Raw genomic sequence first — 23,367 nt, forward strand, 5'->3', positions numbered from 1 at the left:
TTGGGGGGGATTTTGTTTTAGATGATTTTTTTAATGACTATTTTGTAAATCAAATCAACGTAAATATATCTTTTATAATAAACGATTCTTTAATATCCTTTTTTATTGGGGAGGGGGGGGCACCTGGCTTTGCCCGGTCATAAAATACGCTTAAATATGATATTTTAATTTTTCCAGATTTTGTATATATTATTATAGAGTTATGATTTCAAAAGTAAAAAAAAAGCGTATTTAGGTGCCATCAGCTTGAATTGAAACCGAAACTGTAGCATTCAAAGCTGGTGACATTACCACTGTACCAACGTGACACACATATGAACTGATTAAAAATTAAAAATAAACTAAGATGAATGTACAAAATGTTAAATAATGTTTTCAATTTTGACCCAATTTTTGACTCCTTAAAAACAATCTCAACTGGCTAAAGATCCATAAAAGAACGGCTCGAAAAAAAATCCAATCATTTGAGACCTCTAATGCCACTATACAATGACTTTTAGTTTTGGAGGAGATAGAGTTTGAAAATATAGAGACAGACAGACAGACATATAGTCGTTTATATATTAGACTAATGGTAGCAAATAAATGTTTTCTTAAATGCTGCAATTTCATTGGCTCAGCTTTTCGTTACCTTTCTGTGTTTTACATAAACTGTCCAGAAAATTCCAATGACAACACTGTTCTTATACCTAGTTTCTTTATGTTTGATCTGCAGATATTCTCACGTGATTCAAGATATTATGTCTTCTGATTGTCGATATATGATCGTCACGCTGCAATATGATCCCAACGAATTTACAGGTATGAACGTTTTTTTGTTTGTTTTTTTTTTACATGGAAGTCACCCAGAGGCCACTCGAGGATAAAGGTTATTGAGTGTACAGTAATAAATGGGATAATATCATAGTAGTCGATATTTATGGAAATTTAGTAGATTGGATTACTTAAGAGGCCAGTTCATCAAGAATTTGTTTATGTTGGACTTGAAGACAACCAAGTTGTAGTCAGCTGGGAAGCAGGCAAATGGAAGGGAGTTCCACAGGCATGCATTTCTAAGAAAGAAGCTTTGTTCATGGAATCTATATTTTGATTTAGGTGCCGACAAAGAGTGGGGAAAGTTATTGACAGTGGTTTCAGCTAGACGGGTGTTTTTCAAGAAAGATTAGTGAGGAGGGACCAGAGATTGGAGCTCAGATGAGCACTTGCCGTGGAAATAACGATAAAACGAAGACAGGCTTGCAACGTCCCTTCTGTGGGAAAGAGGTTGCAGGGAAGAGAAAAGGGCATCCCCCACTAAGTTATAAAATCTTTTTTGTACTCTGTCAAGGCAGGATAAGCTGCTTTTAGCAGCTCCTGCCCAGATGTGGCAACAATACTCCATTCCTGGTCTATCTGGCTTTTATATAGATAGAGAATTGCATCAGCAGTGAGATATCTCCTGGAGTGGTAGAAAGATCCCACCATTCTTCCAGTGACCTTGGCAACAGATTTGATGTACGTGTTCCATTTCAGATCAGGAATAAATGTCAAGCCCAGAAGCCTTTCAAAACATGAAGCTTCTCCAAGACGAGAGCCCTCATAAGTAATCAACATATGCTCCATTGTTTTATTTATTTTTCACCTAGTCATTTTAAAATTTGGGTTCTTGTCCAGAATTCCCCTTATATATAAAAAAAATAAAGAAAAATACAGTAGAACCCTAGGATACAGCATTAAAAATTAGTAACAAAATACGATACAGTATGTAATACACATGTATATAATCAAATAACATTATAAATAACACTGTAAGGCAGGGAAAATACTGTAACTAGGGGCCGGAAAAACATTGTATTCCACATCATAACCTGAAAAAAACCGTATCCTAGGGCCACCGTGTCCCGGGGTTCTATTGTATGTATGATGTACATACTCATGACGAAATGAAAATATCATGTTCAAAAAATCACAGAAACTAATCAAGCATTATTTGTAAGCTATTAATGGCAATTCGTAGACATTACAACATAAATCTAACAAGTTTGAATTATTGTTCAGTTATCTCCTTTTGTTTTTTTTTGTTTTTTTTGTCCTTTTAGATATTTTTCAAAATGGCGGACAAAACAGCCGCTCTTTTGTTACTCATAAAATTTGATTTTGATTTTCTTTTTTTAAATAATACTAATTGATCAGTTTACATGATTTATTTATTTTTTTTTTTTTTGATATGATATTTTTGATTTGTCACAGGTGCATACATCATGCAGATTTTTTGATTTTTTTAATATAAGGAGAGTTTCGGTAAAGTACCAAGATCCAAATTATTTTTGTGTATAAAGCTAGGTAACTCTAGTTTAAGAGATGTAATTTCACCTACCTGAACACCAAATGTATTCAAATGTTATTTTTTCTGGCTAGTTTTATTTTATTGCACTAAAAAGTTTTTTTTTGTTTTTTGTTTTTTTTTGGGGGGGGGGGTAATGCTATTGCTTGGATAGAACCCCAGTGCTTCACCGGTGTAAGTAGTCCTGAGGGATTCAATCCCTGAGCCAAGTAAGGTGGAGCTGAAGCTATCCGCTAATTACTATTGATGGGCCTTGATAACATTAGATACATCTACTAGTAGATATAAGGCGGGTGTATATGTGTGTTTGGCTGAGTAAAAGATTGGACACACCAACCAAGAAAGAATGAGAAATAATTGATTGTTTTAGCTAAGATTTATTTCTGAACAAAGGGGAAATGTCAATTCGCTTTAAGATTTTGATTGATGACAAAAGAAATTATCAACTCAAAACCCTGACTAATAATCTGTTATCAGCTAGAATTTTCTATCATTTAATGTAGTTTAATTAGCTTTTAATGTGAAAATATGATTGCTGAAAAGAATAATCTAAAAAGCCACTGTCAAACATTTTCCCCACTCTCTATCTGTGCCTAAATCAAAACGTAGATTTCATGAACACAGCTTCTTTCTTAGAACAGCACGCCAGTGGAACTCTCTTTCATCTGCCTGTTTCCCACCTGACTACAACTTGGATGTCTTCAAATTCAACGTAAACAAATTCCTGATGAACCGCACTCTTAAGTAGACACTTTATGAAATCTCTACACTAACGTACAACGTACTGTACATGCAATAACCCTTATCCCTGAGTAGCTTCCGGGCCTTGATAAGTGGTGACCTCCTTGTAAAAAAAAAAAGAAAGAAAAAAAGTAAAGCCAATAATTAGATATCATAAACTTGAGAGTGCAAATCAATTGTGTTCTTTATGTCTAAAAGAGCTCCTTTGTGTGGAGGTTGCTTTTGTAATATTGCTTTATTTATAGTCTAATTTCCTTTGTCGTCCTTTTTCATCCTCTGCATAATCTTTGATTTGTTCTGATCATATTTATTCACCTATATTTGGTTTGTAGTATTCTGTTACCTGAAATAAGAAGGATTAATATTTGCAGGATGCCAACCCAATCCTCCATATTGGCTATCAAAGAAGTTACTGCCGAACATGACACCTAGATCTTTCTTCTGAGCCCCACTGCTTTTATATTTGTTTGAGGTCATTTTTTTTCATAGTTTCATTAGTATATATGTCAACACCAGACACAGGCTTATTCTGCCTGTGATCCTGTCATAGGGCTGGTGTTTATATATTCCATATATAGAAATAACACACATTGTATGTGTGTTACATCTGATGATGCATGTTATTGGGTTAATACCAACTCAAAAATAAGCAGAAGACGAAGTGTAAATTTTAACAGATTTATTCAACAACTTACAGAGCAAGATGATAATGTGGAAGCCGTTGGATACATGATGATCAAAGCTTATGACGTGAGAAACATTTTGTTTGCCTCTCAAATTATCATGATGCAACCACTCTTCTCCAAAGGCGACAGCAATAACTCTCCCCATTTACTCTTTCTTTTTACTCGTTTTCACCCCAAACAAGGCACTTGGAACACAAGGGGGGGGCACTATTTGGGATCGTGCCTAACAGGGAACTATGGGGGAGTTGAACAGCAAGATGTCATTTAAAATTCTGCATGTTAGTACAGCCAGGGAAGAAAGAAAACAGTGAGAAAATTAAGAAGTCTAGCAGTCCGATTGAGAAACTGCTTAAGCAGAATGTTGTCCTGGCATCTAGGGATGTCAAAAGTGTAGGGGTGGGATTTTGCTGCTTATTTGGTTAGTTGGGAGAATGTACATGAAGAGGCACAGTGCTATAAAAAAGCACATTCCATTAAAATACTTATAAAATAGGCACAAGGATGCAACATTACAAGGATGAGACAAAAGTTGGAGCTTGGTCAATAGTGTTATACTTATAAGATTTGAAACTTTGGGGGGGGGGGTCTTGTCTAAAAATGAGGAACTATGTGTAAATGCACCAGCTCAGATTCTTCAGTCCAAGGGAAATAACTATTAATTTTAGGTTGTACCTAACAATGTGTAAATATTTAAAATAAAGAATGTTGTGTTTGTTTTACTATACACATAGATAGATTCGAAAAAGTTGCCAAAAAAAAAACAAATATATAACAAATAAATCAAAGGCAAGATAAGTTACCTTTTTCTACCAAACTGGATAAGTTTTTAGTGTTTTTATTTAATGTAAAATGTTTATTCGATTAAAAAAAAAACAGTGTTTATAGTTATATGTGAAAAAAAAAACAAATGGCAGCATGCTCGCTGTTGAATACGTTAAGTTTGGTAAAATGAGTTCAAACTAAAAAACTATACAAAATACTGTTAGAAACCCACTCAATATAAGTTACCGTGACATAGAAACCCACTCGATATAGGTCAGCCTAACAGTATTTTTTATTTTATTTTTATTTTTTTTTTTACATGGGGATCACCACTTATCAAGGCCCGTAAGCCACTCGGGGATAAGGGTTATTTTGTGTACAATAATCAATGGGATAATATCGTAGTAATAGTTGGTATTGGATATTTGATAAAGCGTCTTACTTAAGGGGGCGATTAACCAGTATCTTGTATAATTCTTTTGTTTGACCAGCAGATCTGATTCTTGGAAATTTTAACTCCATCTCAATTTTGTTTTCAGGCCCACCTTTTTGTTTAATGGGAAAAGATATTGCGGATTTATTTCGTAAGTATATAAATAAAACACGATCATATATTAAGATGTGTTCATTCAATTAGCGACGAAAAAGTATTTATTTCAAACCAAACATGATATTTTTATTGTTGGGATTATTCGGATTACTGTTCTCATCTTGAGTGTTATTCTCACAATCTTTTAGTCAATTTAATCTCCAACCTTCTTCAGGTGTATCTTGTCGAACTTGGGAATCTTCCTGGCGAACTCGAAATATTTGGTGGTAGCATGCTCTTGTTCCATCAGCCATGACTGGGTAGAAGTCTTAAGTAATTCACAAGTGTATTCTTAATATTGCCCATTGAACTTTCAATATAGATCTTTACTTATATATATATATATATATATATATAATGGTCACCTTATCTATTATTTATAACCAGCAGTTCAGCCTGGCTTTGCTCAGGCCCTATGGACTGTTCATAACTTTATGTGCATATGTATATATATATATTAAAAAGTTTGACTCATGTCCAGGTAACCTACATCTAAAATTTCAAGTGTTTTGACCCAAAATTGGTGGAGGAGTTTAGTAGAGTCTTCAAAGGTCAGCTCTTTCAACTTTGACCTCTTGACAGCCAAATTTTCGCTCAAAAACTGATTAAAAAAGCTTACTGCATGTCTGAATACCTTTTATGTAAAATTTCAAATGTTTAGACACAAAATTGGCTGATTAATTTGCAAAGGTCAAATCTTTTGAACTCTGACCCATTGGCAGCCAAATTTTCGGCCAAAAACCGATTAAAAAGCTTGCCCTATGTCTGAATATTTTTCATGTAAAATTTCAAATGTTTAGACCAAAAATTGGCTGAGTAATTTGGTAGAGACCGCAGAGGTTACATTTTTTTTTTAACTTTGACGTCAATATTAACTTCTTAACATTTATTGTTTTGGGCTCAAATCAAATTAAAAAGTTTGATCTCTGGTCAAGTAACCTACATCTAAAATTTCAAGTGTTTAGACCCAAAATTGGCAGAGAGGTTTGGTAGAGATTTCAAAGGTCAAATCGTTGAACTTTGACCCCCCCTTGACAGCCAAATTTCTGGCTGAAAACAGATTAAAAAGATTTTCCCAAATCTCAATACCCCTTATGTAAAATCTCGAGTCTGTAGACTGAAAATTGGCAGAGTAGTTTGGTAGGGAAATGCACACACACACACACACACACACACACACACAGAAACAGATAATTTCACTTTTATAGATATACTAGCATTTCAACCCAGCATTGCCCAGGTGTTTGGATGTGTCTGTTGAACAAAAAAAAAATGTGGAAGTAGGAAGGCAGGCTCGAACCCGTACCACGAAGGAGGAAAAGAACGGGGTAAAAACCTAACGTCTATGCTGTTACGACCACCGCCAAACTGGAAGCGACATTTTTTAAAATTAAGGCTAGAAAATCTAAAGGAGAGGATAACTTTCAAAAATATCGGCGAAAAAGTGACCCCTTTCTGTAGAAAAGTGCCTAGTTGAAGGGGAAGATAATGTTTTTAGCCAATTTTTCGATATTTGTTGTATGAAAGGTCGACCTTTAAAACGATACTGATCGTGGTAAAATCCGTCGCCTCTATTGAAAGTTTTAGGCATACATGCATACATTTATATATTGGTAACTAAAAAATTTCGACCCAAACCGATGAAAAAGCATGCCCTATCTCTGAATACCCTTTATGTAAAATTTCAAATATTTAGACCGGAAATTGTCTGAGTAATTTGGAAGAGACCGCAGAAGTCATTTCTTTTTTAACTTTGACCCCTTTATTGACCCCTTAACATTTATTGTTTTTGGCTCAAATCAAGTTATTAAGTTAGATCCATGTCCAAAGAACCTATATCTAAAATTTCAAGTGTGTAGACCTAAAATTGTTGGAGGAGTTTGGTAGAGTTCTCAAAGGTCAAATTGTTGAACTTGACTCCTTAATCGCCAAATTTCTGGCTAAAAACCGATCACATCGATTTTCCCAAATCTCAGTACCCTGTATATCAAATTTCGAGTCTAGACTAAAAATTGACAGAGTTATTGCGTAGGGAAATGTACACACACAGACAGACACTTTCACTTTTCTAGACATATAGATAGATTAATGGTTCTCATATTGTGTTACATTCAATACTAAGTCTGCTTAATAATAATTGCTCAGCATATACTTCTTTGAGTTACCTTACTCTCCACCGTTCTACTCTGTCTATAGATTTTAATTCATCCCATAAGGGGAGATGGTTCTATTTTCCCTTCATATGTGGGCAGTCATACTCGACTTTTCAATATCAAATATATCAGATATACCTGAAGAAGGTTGGAGGTTACATCGACTGAAACGTTGTGAAAATAACACTCAAAATAAGAACAGTAATTTGACTAATCCAAATAATTAATCTTCATCTCAAAAGTTCACAAATAAAAGTGTGACGGACCGACGGAATTAAAAATATATTTTTAAATGCATCTAAAAATAAATATCATTTCTATTCTACTTTTGAGTTATTCTCACAACGTTTTGGTTGATGTAACATCTAACCTTCTTCAAGCGTATCTTGTCAAACTTGAGAATCTTTCTGTCGAACTCAGGAATCTGCACTCAGGAACCTTTTATTTAATTTACAGAGGGTAACATGTTCTCATTCCGTCAGCCATGACTGGATAGAAGTCCTTAGTATTTCCTAATTGTAGTCTAAGTGCTGCCCACACTGAGGATTGAACCTTTAACCCCCAGAAGAGTAACTTTATGACTGAATTTTACCAAGTACTTTATCCACTATGCCATGGGTCATTGTGGACTTCTGTTGTGTAGTGAAGTGTACATAATGAGAACAAGACATTTATATAACAGTGTATACAGCAATGATGGTGAGGACAATTATAATAAGTATAAAGAGAGACGTAGACAGTTCTTTTTAACATGCAGAGGGGAGATAAATTATTGATGATGGGGACTGCCAACACTTTGTAAATGGACATTATATGAAACACCGTTCCAAAGACAAACCACATTACCTCTTGGTGGATAACAAATGAAGACAAAGGCTTATAAAATGAAGACATTTATTCCAGCTGGTTATGGTGGTGATCAGGTATTCGATGACTTGCAGAATTAAATTGTCTTGCCTCCCTTTCTGGTTTGCTTCCGAAAGGAGCTTCAGCTAACCCTAACTCTCCCAATTCTCTGTCAACTCCGAACTCTTCTGACTGACTTCCCTCTCATCTCTGACTGACTGACTCTAACTTAACTGAATATATTGTGATCTACCTATCTTTGTGATGTCAGAACATGCTCAGACATGTGAATGCCTCCTCACTTGTAGTTACATATTACATGTCTCGAACATGCTTTTGGCAACACAAAGGAAATTCCTTAATTTACATTGTCCAATTCTACTTGCTCTGACCCAATAAGTTGTATAGTTATTTCTAACACAATGGACCATTCCCCACATTTCTATTATCGTATCTAAATTGCAATATGTATTCTTTTTAACTTTTGATTATTGGGTTCGATTCTAGACTTTTCCTTTTAATAAATATTATTTTCAATCCTATTTACTTTGTTTCTCTAATTACTGGGATCTGTCCCCTTCCATATACAACAACAACAACTGTCTATAGCAGGACTTTGAAGAGCACTAGTGATTAAGATCTCGGTGATTCTTTCTCTTTGGACTTGGATCATATGTTGCACTGGGGGAATACAACACTTCTCCATCATAACTGAGAGCATACCACCCTTATGGATTAAATAAAGGATTCTGTTCCAAATTCCGTGCAGAGTTTGACAGAAAAATTCTTGAGTTCAACAAGATACACTTGAAGGTCGGAGGCTACATCAACCAAAACATTGTGAAAATAATACTCAAGATAAGAAGTCTGAAGAATCCAAACATTCAATCCTCATCTCAGAAATTCAGGAATTAAAAATGTGATCGACCCACTAACAAATCAACAAATATGATTTCAAACTTCAAAGTGATAAGATTGCTTATAAAAATTCATGGACATAATACTATTTCAAACATTTTGTGGTTGCGTGCTAAAAATAATAGTCAGAAGTGTGAATGGCATGCACTATGAGTCCAGCAGTTATGACTAAGGTTTTTATAAGCAATCCATCTATAAAGTTCACGTTACAGAAAACATCTAAGTTAACTGAAGATTGTGAAAAAGTACATATGCAAGAACAAGTCACATTCTCTCTCAGCAATAATCCCATCCCAACTTTATACAGATCAAATTTTCTTGAACACGTTAGAGAGACCACAAAAAGTTTTCCTGTAAGTTAATTAAGTGACTATTATTTGTGAATTTATCCAGTTTATTTTTAAATGCAGTCATTTTTTTTAACTTTATTAGTGTTTTTAGTTTTTTAAACTTACTGTGTTTTTATCTTCAATAATCAAAATTATTTTGTTGTGCCGATTTTTAGTAGTTCATATTTTGAATCTTTATTTTTAAAATTCTGAAATTAAATAGATATTTTTTATTTGCCTCTCAATTTCAGCATAAACCAACCACTTATAAAACAGAAAAGAAACTAAACAGTGAATAGTAAAAAAAAAAAAAAATACTTATCTTTAAATTAGTATATGGTGATTTTTGTAACAGTATTAGAACTTCTGACTACAATGGTAAAAACTACTCCATCTTTTTTTTATTCGCGCCTAATAAAAAGAATTTTGATTAAGATTAAATACTAAAATTGATTGAAAATAAATTTTTCAACAACAATTTGGCATAAATGAATGATCAAATTAATGACAGATATAAGACGCTTACTTTTCTGGTCAGTGCATACTTCAAAATTTCTCTTTTTTGACGATGGAAGATTGTAAGTTTCATGCTTAACACTTGACGTTTGCCTATTTCCATAAAACAAAAAAAAAATAAAATAAAAATGCCTCTCAAGCAACCAATAAGATATGTACGATTTAGCTGATCTAACTGTATGAAAATTTTTTGAAAAGTTTGGAGCTGAAGATCTTAGCCTTAATGAAGAATTCTCAGGCAAACCACTCTTAATGACAAAATCGAGACAAATTCATACTTACATTGCATAATATGAGAACAAACGGAAGGCCTTAACGTATCAAAATTCACAATTTATGGGCATTTGATTAAATATTAATGGCATAGATTTTTTCATTTTATTCGGCATAAACCTTCCAGACAAACTAATATTAATCCTCATTTTTAAAATTCTGAAATTAAGTGGATGTTATATAAAAAAAAAAAAATTATTGAAATACGAGGCCAACATTTGTTTCCATGTAAATTATGATTTTCTTTTTTCTCTCTCTTTTTTTCTCTCCCAGCTAATTGCAAAGTACAACAAGTTGATGAAACCGATCAATCTTCCTTGTTTACTGATGAGGGTATTAGCAAAATGATGATGAGAATGTATTTACTGCAACCAAAAAAATAGATTCTGATTATTCCCCGACCCCCCTCCAAAAAAAAAAAAAAAAAAAGTATCCAGTATTTAAAGATTTTTAGGTGATGGTCAATTTCTAATAAAACGTTCTTGTAAATCTATCCCACAAGTACATACTAGCTATAAAAAATATATAACTCAAGGTCATAAAGATATAGTCTGTTTGTTTGTTTTTTTCAACAGTTTTTATTTCGTTGCTTCACGTGTACGATGTATCTTGCTACGACTGGTTTGTTATTTTGGTATGTATGTAGAGAAATACTGAAATAATGTTATTTAGAAACCGCTTCTTAACGTGGAGAGGAGAGGATTTTTTTTTGTAACTATTTTGTACTATCGCCTAATAATTTAATAAAAATATTGTAAAAACTTGAATTTAACTAAAAATTATGAAATGAATTATGAAATTATAAAATTATGTTATGAAAAATATAGCACAATACTTTCTCTGCATAATTAACATTATTTCTTAAAAAAACAAACAAACACGGTTTTAGTAAATTAAAAAATAGGAGCACTATCGAAACTCATTTCATTAAAGAATTTACGTTAGTGAAAGAAATTTAATTTATCTACTGTAAATAAGTTTTATTGAAAAGAAAGCTGAGCTTATATTTTGGTTCTTTCTTTTTTCCTGAGACCTCATTCCATTTTCTAAACCCCAGTGTGCATGTCCTATGTGATTATACAACTGATGAACACTCTAAAGTTTTGCAGTTGTAGAAAGTATACACTTATTGAAGTGTTTAATTCTATCGAAAAAATTCGTCAGACTAACAGTTAGCCTGGCGAATTCTTTTAGTAGAAAAAAAACAAACAAAAAAAAACCGTTTGTGTAGTTCGCTTGCTATAAGTATGAATTTTGACACTTACGTATACAGTAGAACTCCGGGATATGGTATTAATCCATTCCGGAGTTGTTGAAATCGCTGTATAGCGAGGCATAAGTAAAATTTTATACTGTACATATTAAAAATTAGTAACAAAAATGCAGTACAGTATATAATACACATGTATATAATAAAATAACATTATAAATAACACCGTAAGGCGGGATAAACATCGTAACCAGGGGCAAGAAAAAAAAAACAAAAAAACAAAGACACAAAAATGCTTATTTATTTATTATGATTTGTTCTTAAAATGGAAACGGTATTTTCATGTGAAAAAAAATTTAAGTTTATTTTATTAGTAAAAAGCGTAGACATGCTTTATTAGTTTGTTTTAGCACAAGTCATCGTTTTTAGGTTAACGCAAAAAAAAAAAAAAAAAAAAAAAAAAAAATGAAATGCATTTTTTTTTTTTTTTTTTTTTTTTTTTAATCAAACGAGGAAAGATCGACTTTTTATAAAAGAAAAAATAGAAAGACGACCATAAAGGTAATCATGTTTGTAGTAGTTAAAAATCTGTAAAGATTTTGTAATATTATATTATAGATAGATCTTGCATGTTAGGACTTCAAACCATGACTCATTTTTCAGTGCTGAGCACTGAATTTATTTACGGCGGCCATGTCTCTGCTGCTCTGCTGATCTTGACTGGAAAGATACTAATGTTATGTAGCGGGGAGGGGGGCATATTGAAGACATGTATAACGGGGGATTCAGAACAGAATTTATATTCTGAGAGATACATTTATAACAGAGCTGAGAGGGATAGGAATTCATTATTGAAGGAATGTGTAATACAGTTCTTTTACATCAGAGGGGAGATACTTCACTGATGATGGAGGATGGGACAGACAATACTTGGAGGGGGAGTTATACAATGTTAATTTAAGATGACGATAGATAAAACACATTTACCTTTCAGTTGTTGAAAGACGACACTAAGACAAACAGTTACAAAATATAGATGGTGATTCTTTATTCATCAGCCGGCCGATTGATGACTCGGGAATTCAAGCTTGTATAGCTACATGGTCTCCTCTTACCCCCCCCCCTTTCGCCTCTAAGGGCATCAGCTCTACTAAGCTGCTGTCCAACTCGTCTTTAACTGACTATCACTGTGACTCTCTCTTACTTTGAACCCTGTCTCAATACATTGAGAATCTCCTTTCTCTATCACATTAGAGTTGTAGTCAACCAACGTGACTTTATCACGTTTCAATTTACCCATGCCCTTTGCACATATATCTAACACCTCTTATAAACAAAAGAAATCTGTAAATTATATCATTTAACCTATTTCTTACATAACATTTTCGACTTTGTTATTGTCCATTCTTTTAACTGATATTTTTAATATCCAGTTATTTCTAAAAGAATGGACAATCACTCTATCTCTGACATAAATAGTATTTAGTTATTTGCGAGAACACTACCAATCGTTCTGCATTCCTAGGATTTCAATATCTATTATCTTTTAACATTTGCTTACTGGGTTCGATTCCAGACTTTTCCTAATATTTTCAAACTTATCTAGTTTTGCTTCCTGACTTACTGGGGTTTATCCCTTTTCATTTATCTGGAATTCTTTTTTTCTTTTTTTTTTTTTTTTCTTACATAGGCGTCACCACTTATCAAGGCCGATAGGCCACTCAAGGATAAGGGTTAAAGAGTGTACAGTAGTCAAAAGGACAATATAGTAATCGATAGTAATGGAAGTTCGGTAAATTTGTTAACTTAAGTGGAACGGCTCATCAGAAACTTGTTCACGTTTGACTTGAAGACAACCATATTGTAGTCAGCTGGAAAGCAGGAAAACGGAAGACAATTCCACAGGCGTGCAGTTCTAAGAAAGAAGCTTTGATCATGGAATCTATGTTTAGGTTTAGGCACAGATAAAGAGTGGGGAGAATTATTGATAGCGTTTTCAGCTAGTCGAGTGTTTCTTGTGAAAGTTTGGCGAGGGGGGACCATAGATTGAAGCTCAGTCGAACACTTTCCATGAAAATAACGATAAAGCAGAGACAAACTCGCAACATCTCTTCTGTGAGATAGAGGTTGCAGTGAAGAGAAAAGGACATTGTCAATTTTTTATTGGTACAACTACATTTAATATTTGGAATTTAATTTTATTGGTCCCCTGACAAAAGGAGAGCAAACCTGTAAATTCACCCTTGTCCGTTTAAGAGTTTTAATTACGAATACAAAAATTTGTTTCATTGTAATTTGAATTATTAAAAAGAATAAGCCATTAGAGAGCCATGAAATGCAATTGAGATTATTTTTTTCAATTTAATTTTTGAAGATATACTGTAACAGAACATGTGTGAGAGAATCAGCAGCAGCCAAGTTTTTTTTCTTCTTTTTTCTTTTTTACGGCATATCAACGCTTTTCAGGTTATTTAATGCCGAATCCAGTTATTTTGGAAATAGTACTCATATTGTATCCAGTTATTTTGTAGGTTTTCATTTCATTTGCATTTTTAAAAAAAATTTCAAGTCGTATTTTTATTTATTTCCTTTTTATTTGTTTGTTCCTGTGACGTTACAATACTTCCTTAGTAGAATTTCAAATTAAGGTACAATAAAACATTGATCCTAATTTGAAATTCTGATCAAAGAGTATACCTTCAAAAATTATTAGGTGGGTGCAAAAATGATGTAGTTTTTTATTAGATATATACGTAAAAAAAAGAAAGACATTATTTTTGCACCAACCTAATAAATTGAAAATTAATTTTTTTTTTTAACTCAATTCCATGGTACGGCTTTCTAATGGCTTATTTAATTAATAATTCAAAATGTTCAATAATAATGCTTTATAAAACAAGAAAACCATTTTTCAGTAGCTTTTACAGTCATCATTTGAACATGACATTTACGAGAGATCGAGATCTCAGAGAAAATACGTTAAAATCGTGAAAAACGATGAGAGAAGAAATACTGTGTAGTACTAGAGGTGTTCCAAATGTAATGCCTCCTATTTTATTATTCCGCCTGAATGGATCAAAAAGGATTGCAAGTTGGATTGTTACGATGACTGAACTTATGCATTCATGACCTCAAAGTTTCATCTATCTGTTGCAGATATTGACGATGTGAGACTTTAAGCAGAGATGAGTCATTGAATTCATGACAAAAGTGTATTGAGAATAGTGGTGATGATGAAAAAAATAAATTCTGGAGCACAATAGGTCCCTCGTTTTACTGGTACCACTTGCGTTTTTGTAACTTTTCAATGTTTTGAGGTAAAAAAAAAAAAAAAAAAAAAAAAGAAGCTTTACTTTTAGAAAGACCCTCAGTTTCTTTAATTAGACACTTTTTTTTTTTAATCTCCATCATATTCAGCTAGCAACATTCATAAAGGATGACCTTTGACCTTGATGTTCATCACCTGAGAAAGAAAAAAAATAAATAAATAAAATAAATTGAATCATAATTTTGTTTACTTGCTAAACCAATGGTTCCCAACCATTGTGCCGCGGCACATTAGTGTGTCGTGGAACGATTGCTGGTGTGCCATGAGCAGATAATAGTTAGAAGCCATTAAATTTTATTTTGTTTAATTAACACATTTGATTTCTTAATCAAAATGACAATTCTAGTCATGTGATCATGATTAAGAAATCAATCAATTTTTCCAATTTTAGGTTATGTGAAGAGGAAGAGTTAGAAAGCCTTTCCAGTGATCGTGGTTAAAAATTAAAGTAAACACAACTGTCATTTTGTGACGCCTTTTGAATTTCTTTTATGAAAGAGTATCCAACTCTTAACAAAAAAAAAAAAAAAGAAAAAAAAAAAGCCATCTAAATCTTACTGCAATGCTCAACTCCATGCTTAGGGATATTTTTTTTTAAATTTAAGCAAGATCACAGTGTAGTATCTGTTCTGATGCTGAACTTCACCTTTTTGTTCTCGGTCAGTGGAGGAGAAATCCTTCATGACTGAGACAATTTTTATTTTTGTTCCTTCATTAAAAAACAACCTCGTGTCTAACTCTGCCCTCGTGGGGAGGCAAGTAAATAGGAACATTAAAAATAAAAAGTGAAATACTTAAAAATATTGAAGAAAACTGAAAAGTGTGCATCTCACATTCGCCCACATATTGCAACATTAGTAAAGTACCAGCCACAATTCTCCCATTGATGAGTGGTTGGTTGGTTGTTTTTGTTTTACGGCATATCAACCCTTTTTCGGGTTATTTAATGCCGAATCCAAAGATTTTGAAGAAAAAAATTTTTGATAGAATATATTTGTTGTTTTCAAGTCGGTTTCTATTCAACCCATAGTTGGAACCCTAACAGGTACTACCACTCCGGGTCAGAGTGGACCTGGGAGCAATGGTAATTATAGGGTGGCTCCACACTCCCCAAAGCCCGCAAGCTGGGGCCTCACCACTGGATATAGTTTAAGGACATATCCAGGACCCCCATTGATGAGGGAGTGAGTGAGTGTGTTTGTTTAACGGCATTTCAACCTCTAAGGGCCATTTAATGCCAAAAAAGTTTTGTTGAGATAATAGGTTTTCAGTTTCTTGTAAAATTATTTTAAGTTTCTTTAAAAATTTATCTTTTGAAGCAAGATGCTTTAGGTTTTCCGAAAAATTGTTTTAGTTGTAAAAGGTTTGTTTTTCTTGAATGAATTTTACTTGTTTACTTTATAGAAGTTTGAATACATTTGTTTCTTTTAAATAGTTTATGATTTGTTGGGGTTCCACTTCTTGGAACACTTTTCTAATGTTTGTTGTTTTAAAATATTTCTTCCGAGTGTGTTTGTGTTTTCTACATTCCATCAGTAGATGTTTAATTGTTAGTTGTTGGTTGCAGAGTGTGCAATTTGGTGTTTCCTCCGCTTTGATTAGATAGGAACGAGTTCATTTTGTATGTCCAATTCGTATTCGGTTTAGTACAATTTCTTCTCGTCTTCCTTTAAAAATTTTTGTTTTTCGTTTTTAATTAGTGTTCGTGCAATTAGTTTGCAGTGCATTGTTCCATTTCTCTTGCCACATGTTTTCTATATATTCGTTGATTTTTCTTTTTAGGTCTGTGTGTGGTATTTTAAATTTTTCATTTGGTGGTTTGTGGCTTCTTTAGCCAGTTTGTCTGTCTTTTCATTTCCTGGGATGCCGACATGGCTTAGTATCCAGGCTATTATAATTTTTTTATTGTTTTTTTTTTGGTTATTTCGTTGTATTCTTGTATAATTTCTGTGATAAAAGAATGCTTAGATTTTTCTTCAAGGGCCATGATACAGGATAGGGAGTCTGTATATATTATGAATTTTTGTTTGTTGATGTGTTTGAGAGCTATTTTGATGGCCTGCAGCTCGGCTGTATATATTGAAGCCTCGTTGGGCAGTCGTATTTGATATTGATTTTGTCCATCTGTGCATGCTGTACTTGTTCCATTTATAGTTTTAGACTCATCGGTGTATATTTCTATGTATTCTGCGTATTTTTCTCTTAGTTCTCCGAAGTTGCTTCTGGTTGTTATATTATTTGTAATGTTTTTCTTGTAAGCAGTAAGTGTTAGATCGTTTTTTTGGTTTGTGTAATGTCCATGGTGATCTGTCATTTATTTTTTTGAGTAATCATATTGTCGGGGTTTTCATTGATTTGATGTATTATTTCTTTAATTCTGTGTCCAAAGGAGGGTATACTTTTTGGTTTCCCTGAATATAAGTTTGTACATTGTGGGTTGAAGGTAGTTTTGTATGTTGGGTTTTCGAGGTTGCTTTGTAGTTTTGTTGTGCATTGTAATGCTAGTTTTCCCCATCTTAAATGCAGGGGTAGTTCTTGGGCTTCTACATGCAGGCTTTCCATTGGTGAAGTTCGATAGGCTCTCAGGCTAAGTCTTAAACTTTGATTCTGTATTGCTAGTAGTTTGTTTTTGTAGGAATTGTAAGTAGAGCTGTATATGACACAACCATAATCCAGTTTGGATCTGATATGTGAGCGGTATATTTTGAGCATTGTAGTTTGATCTGTTCCCCAGTTTAGTTTTGATACTATTTTTAAGATATTTATTGCTTTTAAGCATTTTTGTTTTAATTTGTAAGTGTGTTCCTTGAAGTTTAGTTTATTATCAAAAATGATCCCTAGAAATTTGGCATGTTGTACTACTGGTATTAGTTGCCCATCTAGTTTGAGCTGTGGGTCAAGGTAGTATTTTCGTTTCTTACAAAAGTGGATACATATGGTTTTGCTTTTGGACATTTTGAATCCATTTTAGTTAATCCAAAGATCTATTTTGTTAAGGCAATGTTGCATTTGTCTTTTGATAGTTATTTGGTGATGAGCAAGTTATTGAAAAGTCATTAACAAATATATTTTTTTGAATCCCATGTTAACATTTTCGATTATACCATTGATTTTAATTAGAAAAAGGGTGGCAGAGTACACTACGCTGTGGTACCCCTGTTTCTTGTGTGTATTGTTCTATGAGATGTATGAGAGAAGGAGTGATCGAGAGAGAGAGAGAGAGAAGGAGTGATCGAGAGAGAGAGAGAGAGAGAAGGAGTGATCGAGAGAGAGAGAGAGAGAGAGAGAGAGAAGGAGTGATCGAGAGAGAGAGAGAGAGAGAAGGAGTGATCGAGAGAGAGAGTGATCGAGAGAGAGAGAGAGAGAGAAGGAGTGATCGAGAGAGAGAGAGAGAGAGAAGGAGTGATCGAGAGAGAGAGAGAGAGAGAAGGAGTGATCGAGAGAGAGAGAGAGAGAAGGAGTGATCGAGAGAGAGAGAGAGAGAAGGAGTGATCGAGAGAGAGAGAGAGAGAGAAGGAGTGATCGAGAGAGAGAGGAGGAGTGATCGAGAGAGAGAGAGAAGGAGTGATCGAGAGAGAGAGAGAGAGAAGGAGTGATCGAGAGAGAGAGAGAGAGAAGGAGTGATCGAGAGAGAGAGAGAGAGAAGGAGTGATCGAGAGAGAGAGAGAGAAGGAGTGATCGAGAGAGAGAGAGAGCGAGAAGGAGTGATCGAGAGAAGGAGAGAGAGACTATGAAATACAGCTTACTTAAATAGAGTCCGAATCTGTTTTTGCCTGCAGCAAATACATTCTCTCAATAATATGATCAAGACCACGGTTCTTGAAGTAAATGGACAGGTCAAGTTCATCAAATTCTTCTATGCTTAAATCAGCTTGACAACAAAAAGAAAAACATGAAAGTTAATTGCAAAGCATTTTTTTTGTTTTTTAAAAAGAAATGTGAAATATAATACACTTGCAATGTATATGTGTGTACGTAATTATATCTATAAAAATGAAATTGTCTGTGTGTGTGTGTACATTTCCCTACCAAATTACTCTGTCAATTTTCCGTCTACATACTCGAGATTTGACATAAGGGTTATTGAGATTCGGGAAAATCTTTTTAATCAGTTTTCGGACAGAAATTTGGCTGTCAAAGTTCAACGATTTTACCTTTAAAAACTCTACCAAACTCCTCCGCCAACTTTGGGTCTAAACACTTGAAATTTTAGATGTAGGTTCCTTGGACATGGATCAAACTTTTTAATTTGATTTGAGCCCAAAACAATAAATGTTAAAGGGTCAAAATTGGGATCAAAGTTAAAAATTTGACTTCTAAGCCAATTCTTGGTTTGAACATTTGAAATTTTACATAAATATATACCTACATAGAGCAAGCTTTTTAATATATTTTTGGCTGAAAATTTGGCTACCAAGGGATCAAAGTTCAAAAGATTTGACCTTTGTGGTCTCTAAGCAAACTATGCAGCCAATTTTGGGTTGAAACAGTTAAAATTTTACATAAACGTTATTCAGACATGCAGCAAGCCTTTTAATCAGTTTTGGGGCTCAATTAGCAAAGACCATATCTATTCGGCTACCATTAACCACGTGAAATATCATTTTAATTTTATATGTTCTTTACGTCAGTCAAACAGTGATCTAATCGTTATGCGATGATCTATGCATAAGAGCTAAATTGACCGACTTAATTCAACTGAAAGTGCACAACGATGAGAAATGAGTTTCTTAAAGGGGCAGTCATAATTATTTATTTTACTATAATAATTAAATAAATACAGACACTAGCGTTTCATCCTTTCGGGAATCTTCAGTGCAGGGTGTCACGATTAACATGAGTTGCCAGACTCAAACTCAGCAACACAAGCAAAAATCGTATCCATTCAGCTACCATTAACCGTTATATATATGCACATAAAGTTATGAATTGTACATAGGGCCTGAGCAAAGCTGGGCTGAACTGCTAGTATATATATATATAAAATAAATTTTTATGAAAAAAAAAAAAAAGGAGCAACACTGGAAAAAAAGTATAAAATGTTGATTTAGAGAAGTTTATCAAATGAAGTAATTTTGATATCAAATGTGCATTCTTTCGATTTTGAATATATTCTGCTATTAAGGAACATAACAAATATTTGCCTCGTTTTCCCATATACACAAACGAATACAATTCTAATTTTTTTAACACGTTAGAAATATGATGAAAAGGAAATTTAATTCTTTAAAAGTTGGATCATACCATTCCTAACTGACTTTAGAAATCTTTTCCTATTCTAAATAATGAAGTCCTTTCAACTCAAAGAGGAATTAAATAAATTACTAAGTTTAAAGTCATGATTAATGATAGTGTAGCGACTTCCTGAGTTATATCCCTTTGGGGAAAAAATATGTTATGACCAGAAGAATATCTGCCAATGACCCGGATACCTCATCAACGTTTTAATGTGATCAAACTAACAAAGATTCTTGTTCTACACACATTTCCTGATTTAATTTTAATTTTATTTCACTTTGCATAAGATTATTTCGCTAGTTTAAAATATATTTCATAATAGTTTTGGATATTAAATGTAATTTCAAAATATAATTTCTATACAAAAAGAGTGGCTGCGATGAGGACACATTTTGGAGAAGGGCTCGAGTATTTGGCAGTGAAGAGAACACAAAGCCGTGCTAAAAATTGTGTTATTCTTGTAACGTTTCGGCCGATATAACCTCCGACCTTCTTCAAGTGTATAATGCCAAATTCAGGTAACTTTACTGAGTTCGGGAATATGTACAAAATTTTGAATAGACCCCTTTCTTTAATCTATGGTGGTAGAGTGCTTTATATGTTAGATTGTATAAATAAGGAAATCTATGTTTTAAACATTACTGGCTACATATGTGCATAAATGTTTCAGCTGAGATCCTTCAGAATCTCGCTTCCTCAGGCCGTTAATATCAATTTAGAGGTTTCGAGTTGATATTAAAGGCCTGAGAAAGCTAGATTTCCAAAGAGACTGCAGCTGAAACATGTATGCATATATGTAAGAAATAATGTTTGTATGAATAAATATACTATAATACAGTTTTGAGCACTATTTTATGAACACAGGAGTTTTATTGGATTAATATCTAGAAAACAATATAATCACCATGTTAGAGTATATATGAGCATTACATTTCAATTTTAAATGTTCAGTTGCTTCTTCATTATTAGAGCAAAATCAGAAAGCCAAAAAAATGAATTTTCATTAAAAAAAAAAAAAAAAAAAAAAAAAAAAAAATGGTAGCTAGTTTTTTTTAATGTCAATTTCAACTAAAAGCAATGTTATCAACGTAATTGTTACAATTAATTAAATATTACTACATTATTACATAAAACGTGTACTTTGACTATTTCGTGATCCAGTGATATCGACATGAATTAATTGTAACAAGATGGACCTCAGTTACTTCCCCTGACTTTATGCTGTTTATGTATAATTCGAAAATTTCTTCAAAAATTATTTTCATTAATAATTTTTTGGATATATTACTAACTAGTGTGTGTGTGTGTGTAGGGGGGGGGGCTTTACCCGGGCGTAAAATATGATATTTTAATTTGTCCAAATTTCGTATATATTAATTATAGAGTCGGGATTTCAAAAGTAAAAAAAGAAAAAAAAAAAGCATTTAGGTGCCATCAGCAAGAATCGAAACCGAAGCTGTAGCATTCAAAGCTGATGAAGTTACTGTACCAACATGACCAGTACATAAACTGATTAAAAATAAACTAAAATGAATGTACAAAATGTATAACGATTTTTTTTCAATTTGGATCCCTTTTTAACCCCCTTAAAAACAATTTTAACTGGCCTATAAAAGAACGGCCGGTAAAAAATCCAATCATTTGAGGCCCCTAGCATCATTCTGCAAATTTTAATTTCGGAGGAGATAGAGTTTGAAAATATGGAGACAGACAGACAGACATAGCCGTTTATATATTAATAATTTCGATATGACAATCAAGTAGATAATATTGGTTTTAATTGAAATTCAATATTTCAATCTAATAATGGGGGAAGATTTGTTCAATACTTACAATATAAGTCCTGAATATCTTTTTCGGATAAATCAAAAGGGGGTCCTGTAAAAAATATAACATATACAATTCAGTCGAATACATTTTGATAAGTATACACATGTTAGCATGGAAACGAGCATTAAACGATGATGTTGAAGTATACCATATTTTATTAGATATACAAAGTTTTGATACTTCTAAACAATTTGAATCAAGCCAAAGCGGAGTTCCAGAATTAACTGGAAATGAACAAAACTTTTGTCAAATCAGTAGTAGCAAAAATTATCTTCTATATCTATAAAAGGCAAAATGTGTGTGATCATTTTATGTATGTCTCGCAAAGGCTTTTTTCGCCGACCCTCTCGGTGGGGGGGGAATACTATCGCTTAGAACTGTTTATACACCCTCTAGATAATAATATGTAGGATTTGGGAACGCGGGTCGCCTCTAGATTTATTTACATCGATTTTTACAAAATTATTGCTATTTCAGCCCGTCTTGTGTTCATTCAGCTTTTTCGTATAAAAAGCGAACCTAATTCAAAGCTAAAGCACTGTTCAACGGCCTTGTGCAAATAAATACCGGCACTGTTCCCGGTAATCGCACTGGGAAACGTCCAGAAGCAATCAGCTGTGATCAATGTGGGGCCAAACTCCTTATATCAGACAATTGCTATTCAATCTGGATAATGGGGAGCTGGTTTTCCCCTCCCCAACATCTTGGGGAAAAAGCCAGTCAAAGTTAGGTAAACAAACCCAAACGCTGCCCTGCAGCAAAAGTTAACTCCGTGACTTCTATTTGACCTCATTAATGAGGTCAAATAGAAGTCACGGAGTTAACTTATTGCGGACATGTGTCAATTCTGTTTTTAATACTTAAATAAATGAATTCAAACATATTTCTGTTAGTATTTCGCGGTGGCCCAATGGTTAACGTCACGTTTTTTTTTTTCCCACTTTAATTTCCAACTTTGCCTCCAAGGTTCGAGTTCGATCCTCATACTTACCTACCAAAACTTTTTTTTGTATTTTACCCCACCCCGAGTTTTGATTTACCCAAAACCACACACACCTCCAAACATCCAGGCAACGCCGGGTACCCCCCCCCCCCGCTAATCTATATATATAAAAGGCAAAATGTGTGTGACTATTTCATGTATGTCTTCAAAAGTCTTTTCGAGCACACGCTCCCGGGTTCGTTACTATCGCTTACAACTGTTTATATGGGTCCTATATCATAATATGTAGGATTTGGGAACGTGGGTCGTCTCTAGATTTATTTACGTCGACTTTTATGAGATTCGCGCTATTTCGCTTTGTGCCTGGTTTGTCCTGCATTATAGTATAAATACAGTGAAAAAACGTTGTGTTCTCGGCTTTCGCTCTGCTTTCCCCCCCTTCCCACCATCATCTGGGGAAAGTGAAAACTAAAAATAATGATCCCGCGATGACCTCATTTAGCGTCGTCCTGTCAATCAAACCTCTTTTAGCTTTATAAGCTACGTTAATCAATTACTCTCACTCGTGGTCGAGACCGTTAAGTATTGGCATTGGTTTCCACCTCCACGTCAAAGCTTCCGGGTTCAATCTCTCCTCCCGACCAAACGTTTTTTTTTTATTACTTTGCTTATTCTTTAGTTT

At 33.7% G+C, this 23,367-nt stretch overlaps 2 protein-coding genes across 5 annotated transcripts in view; one reads left to right on the plus strand and one right to left on the minus strand.

Annotated features, from left to right (window-relative positions):
• LOC145248877 (putative thiopurine S-methyltransferase) overlaps nt 1–23,367 on the plus strand; it is a 149,612-nt gene that overhangs the window by 62,229 nt on the left and 64,016 nt on the right. For 3 of the 4 annotated variants that reach the window (XM_080110635.1, XM_080110633.1, XM_080110636.1), the window contains 2 exons: nt 716–801; nt 5,052–5,096. In XM_080110635.1, the coding sequence (XP_079966761.1) occupies nt 716–801; nt 5,052–5,096 (131 nt within the window). Of the gene's footprint in view, nt 1–715; nt 802–5,051; nt 5,097–10,409; nt 10,682–23,367 lie in introns of those variants that run through there. The other variant, XM_080110634.1, reaches the window with a different exon arrangement.
• The window catches only part of LOC145248879 (putative thiopurine S-methyltransferase), a 37,104-nt gene continuing 26,795 nt past the window's right edge, over nt 13,059–23,367 (minus strand). The window contains exons 8-10 of the mRNA XM_080110637.1: nt 21,746–21,790; nt 18,421–18,545; nt 13,059–14,809 (exon numbers count right to left, since the gene is read on the minus strand). Of these exons, the coding sequence (XP_079966763.1) occupies nt 18,421–18,545; nt 21,746–21,790 (170 nt within the window). The 3' untranslated portion in view covers nt 13,059–14,809. The remainder of the gene's footprint in view (nt 14,810–18,420; nt 18,546–21,745; nt 21,791–23,367) is intronic.

The sequence above is a fragment of the Euprymna scolopes genome, chromosome 27 (genome assembly GCF_053919585.1).
Source record: "Euprymna scolopes isolate OS-2025 chromosome 27, ASM5391958v1, whole genome shotgun sequence".
NCBI classification, from domain to species: domain Eukaryota; kingdom Metazoa; phylum Mollusca; class Cephalopoda; order Sepiida; family Sepiolidae; genus Euprymna; species Euprymna scolopes.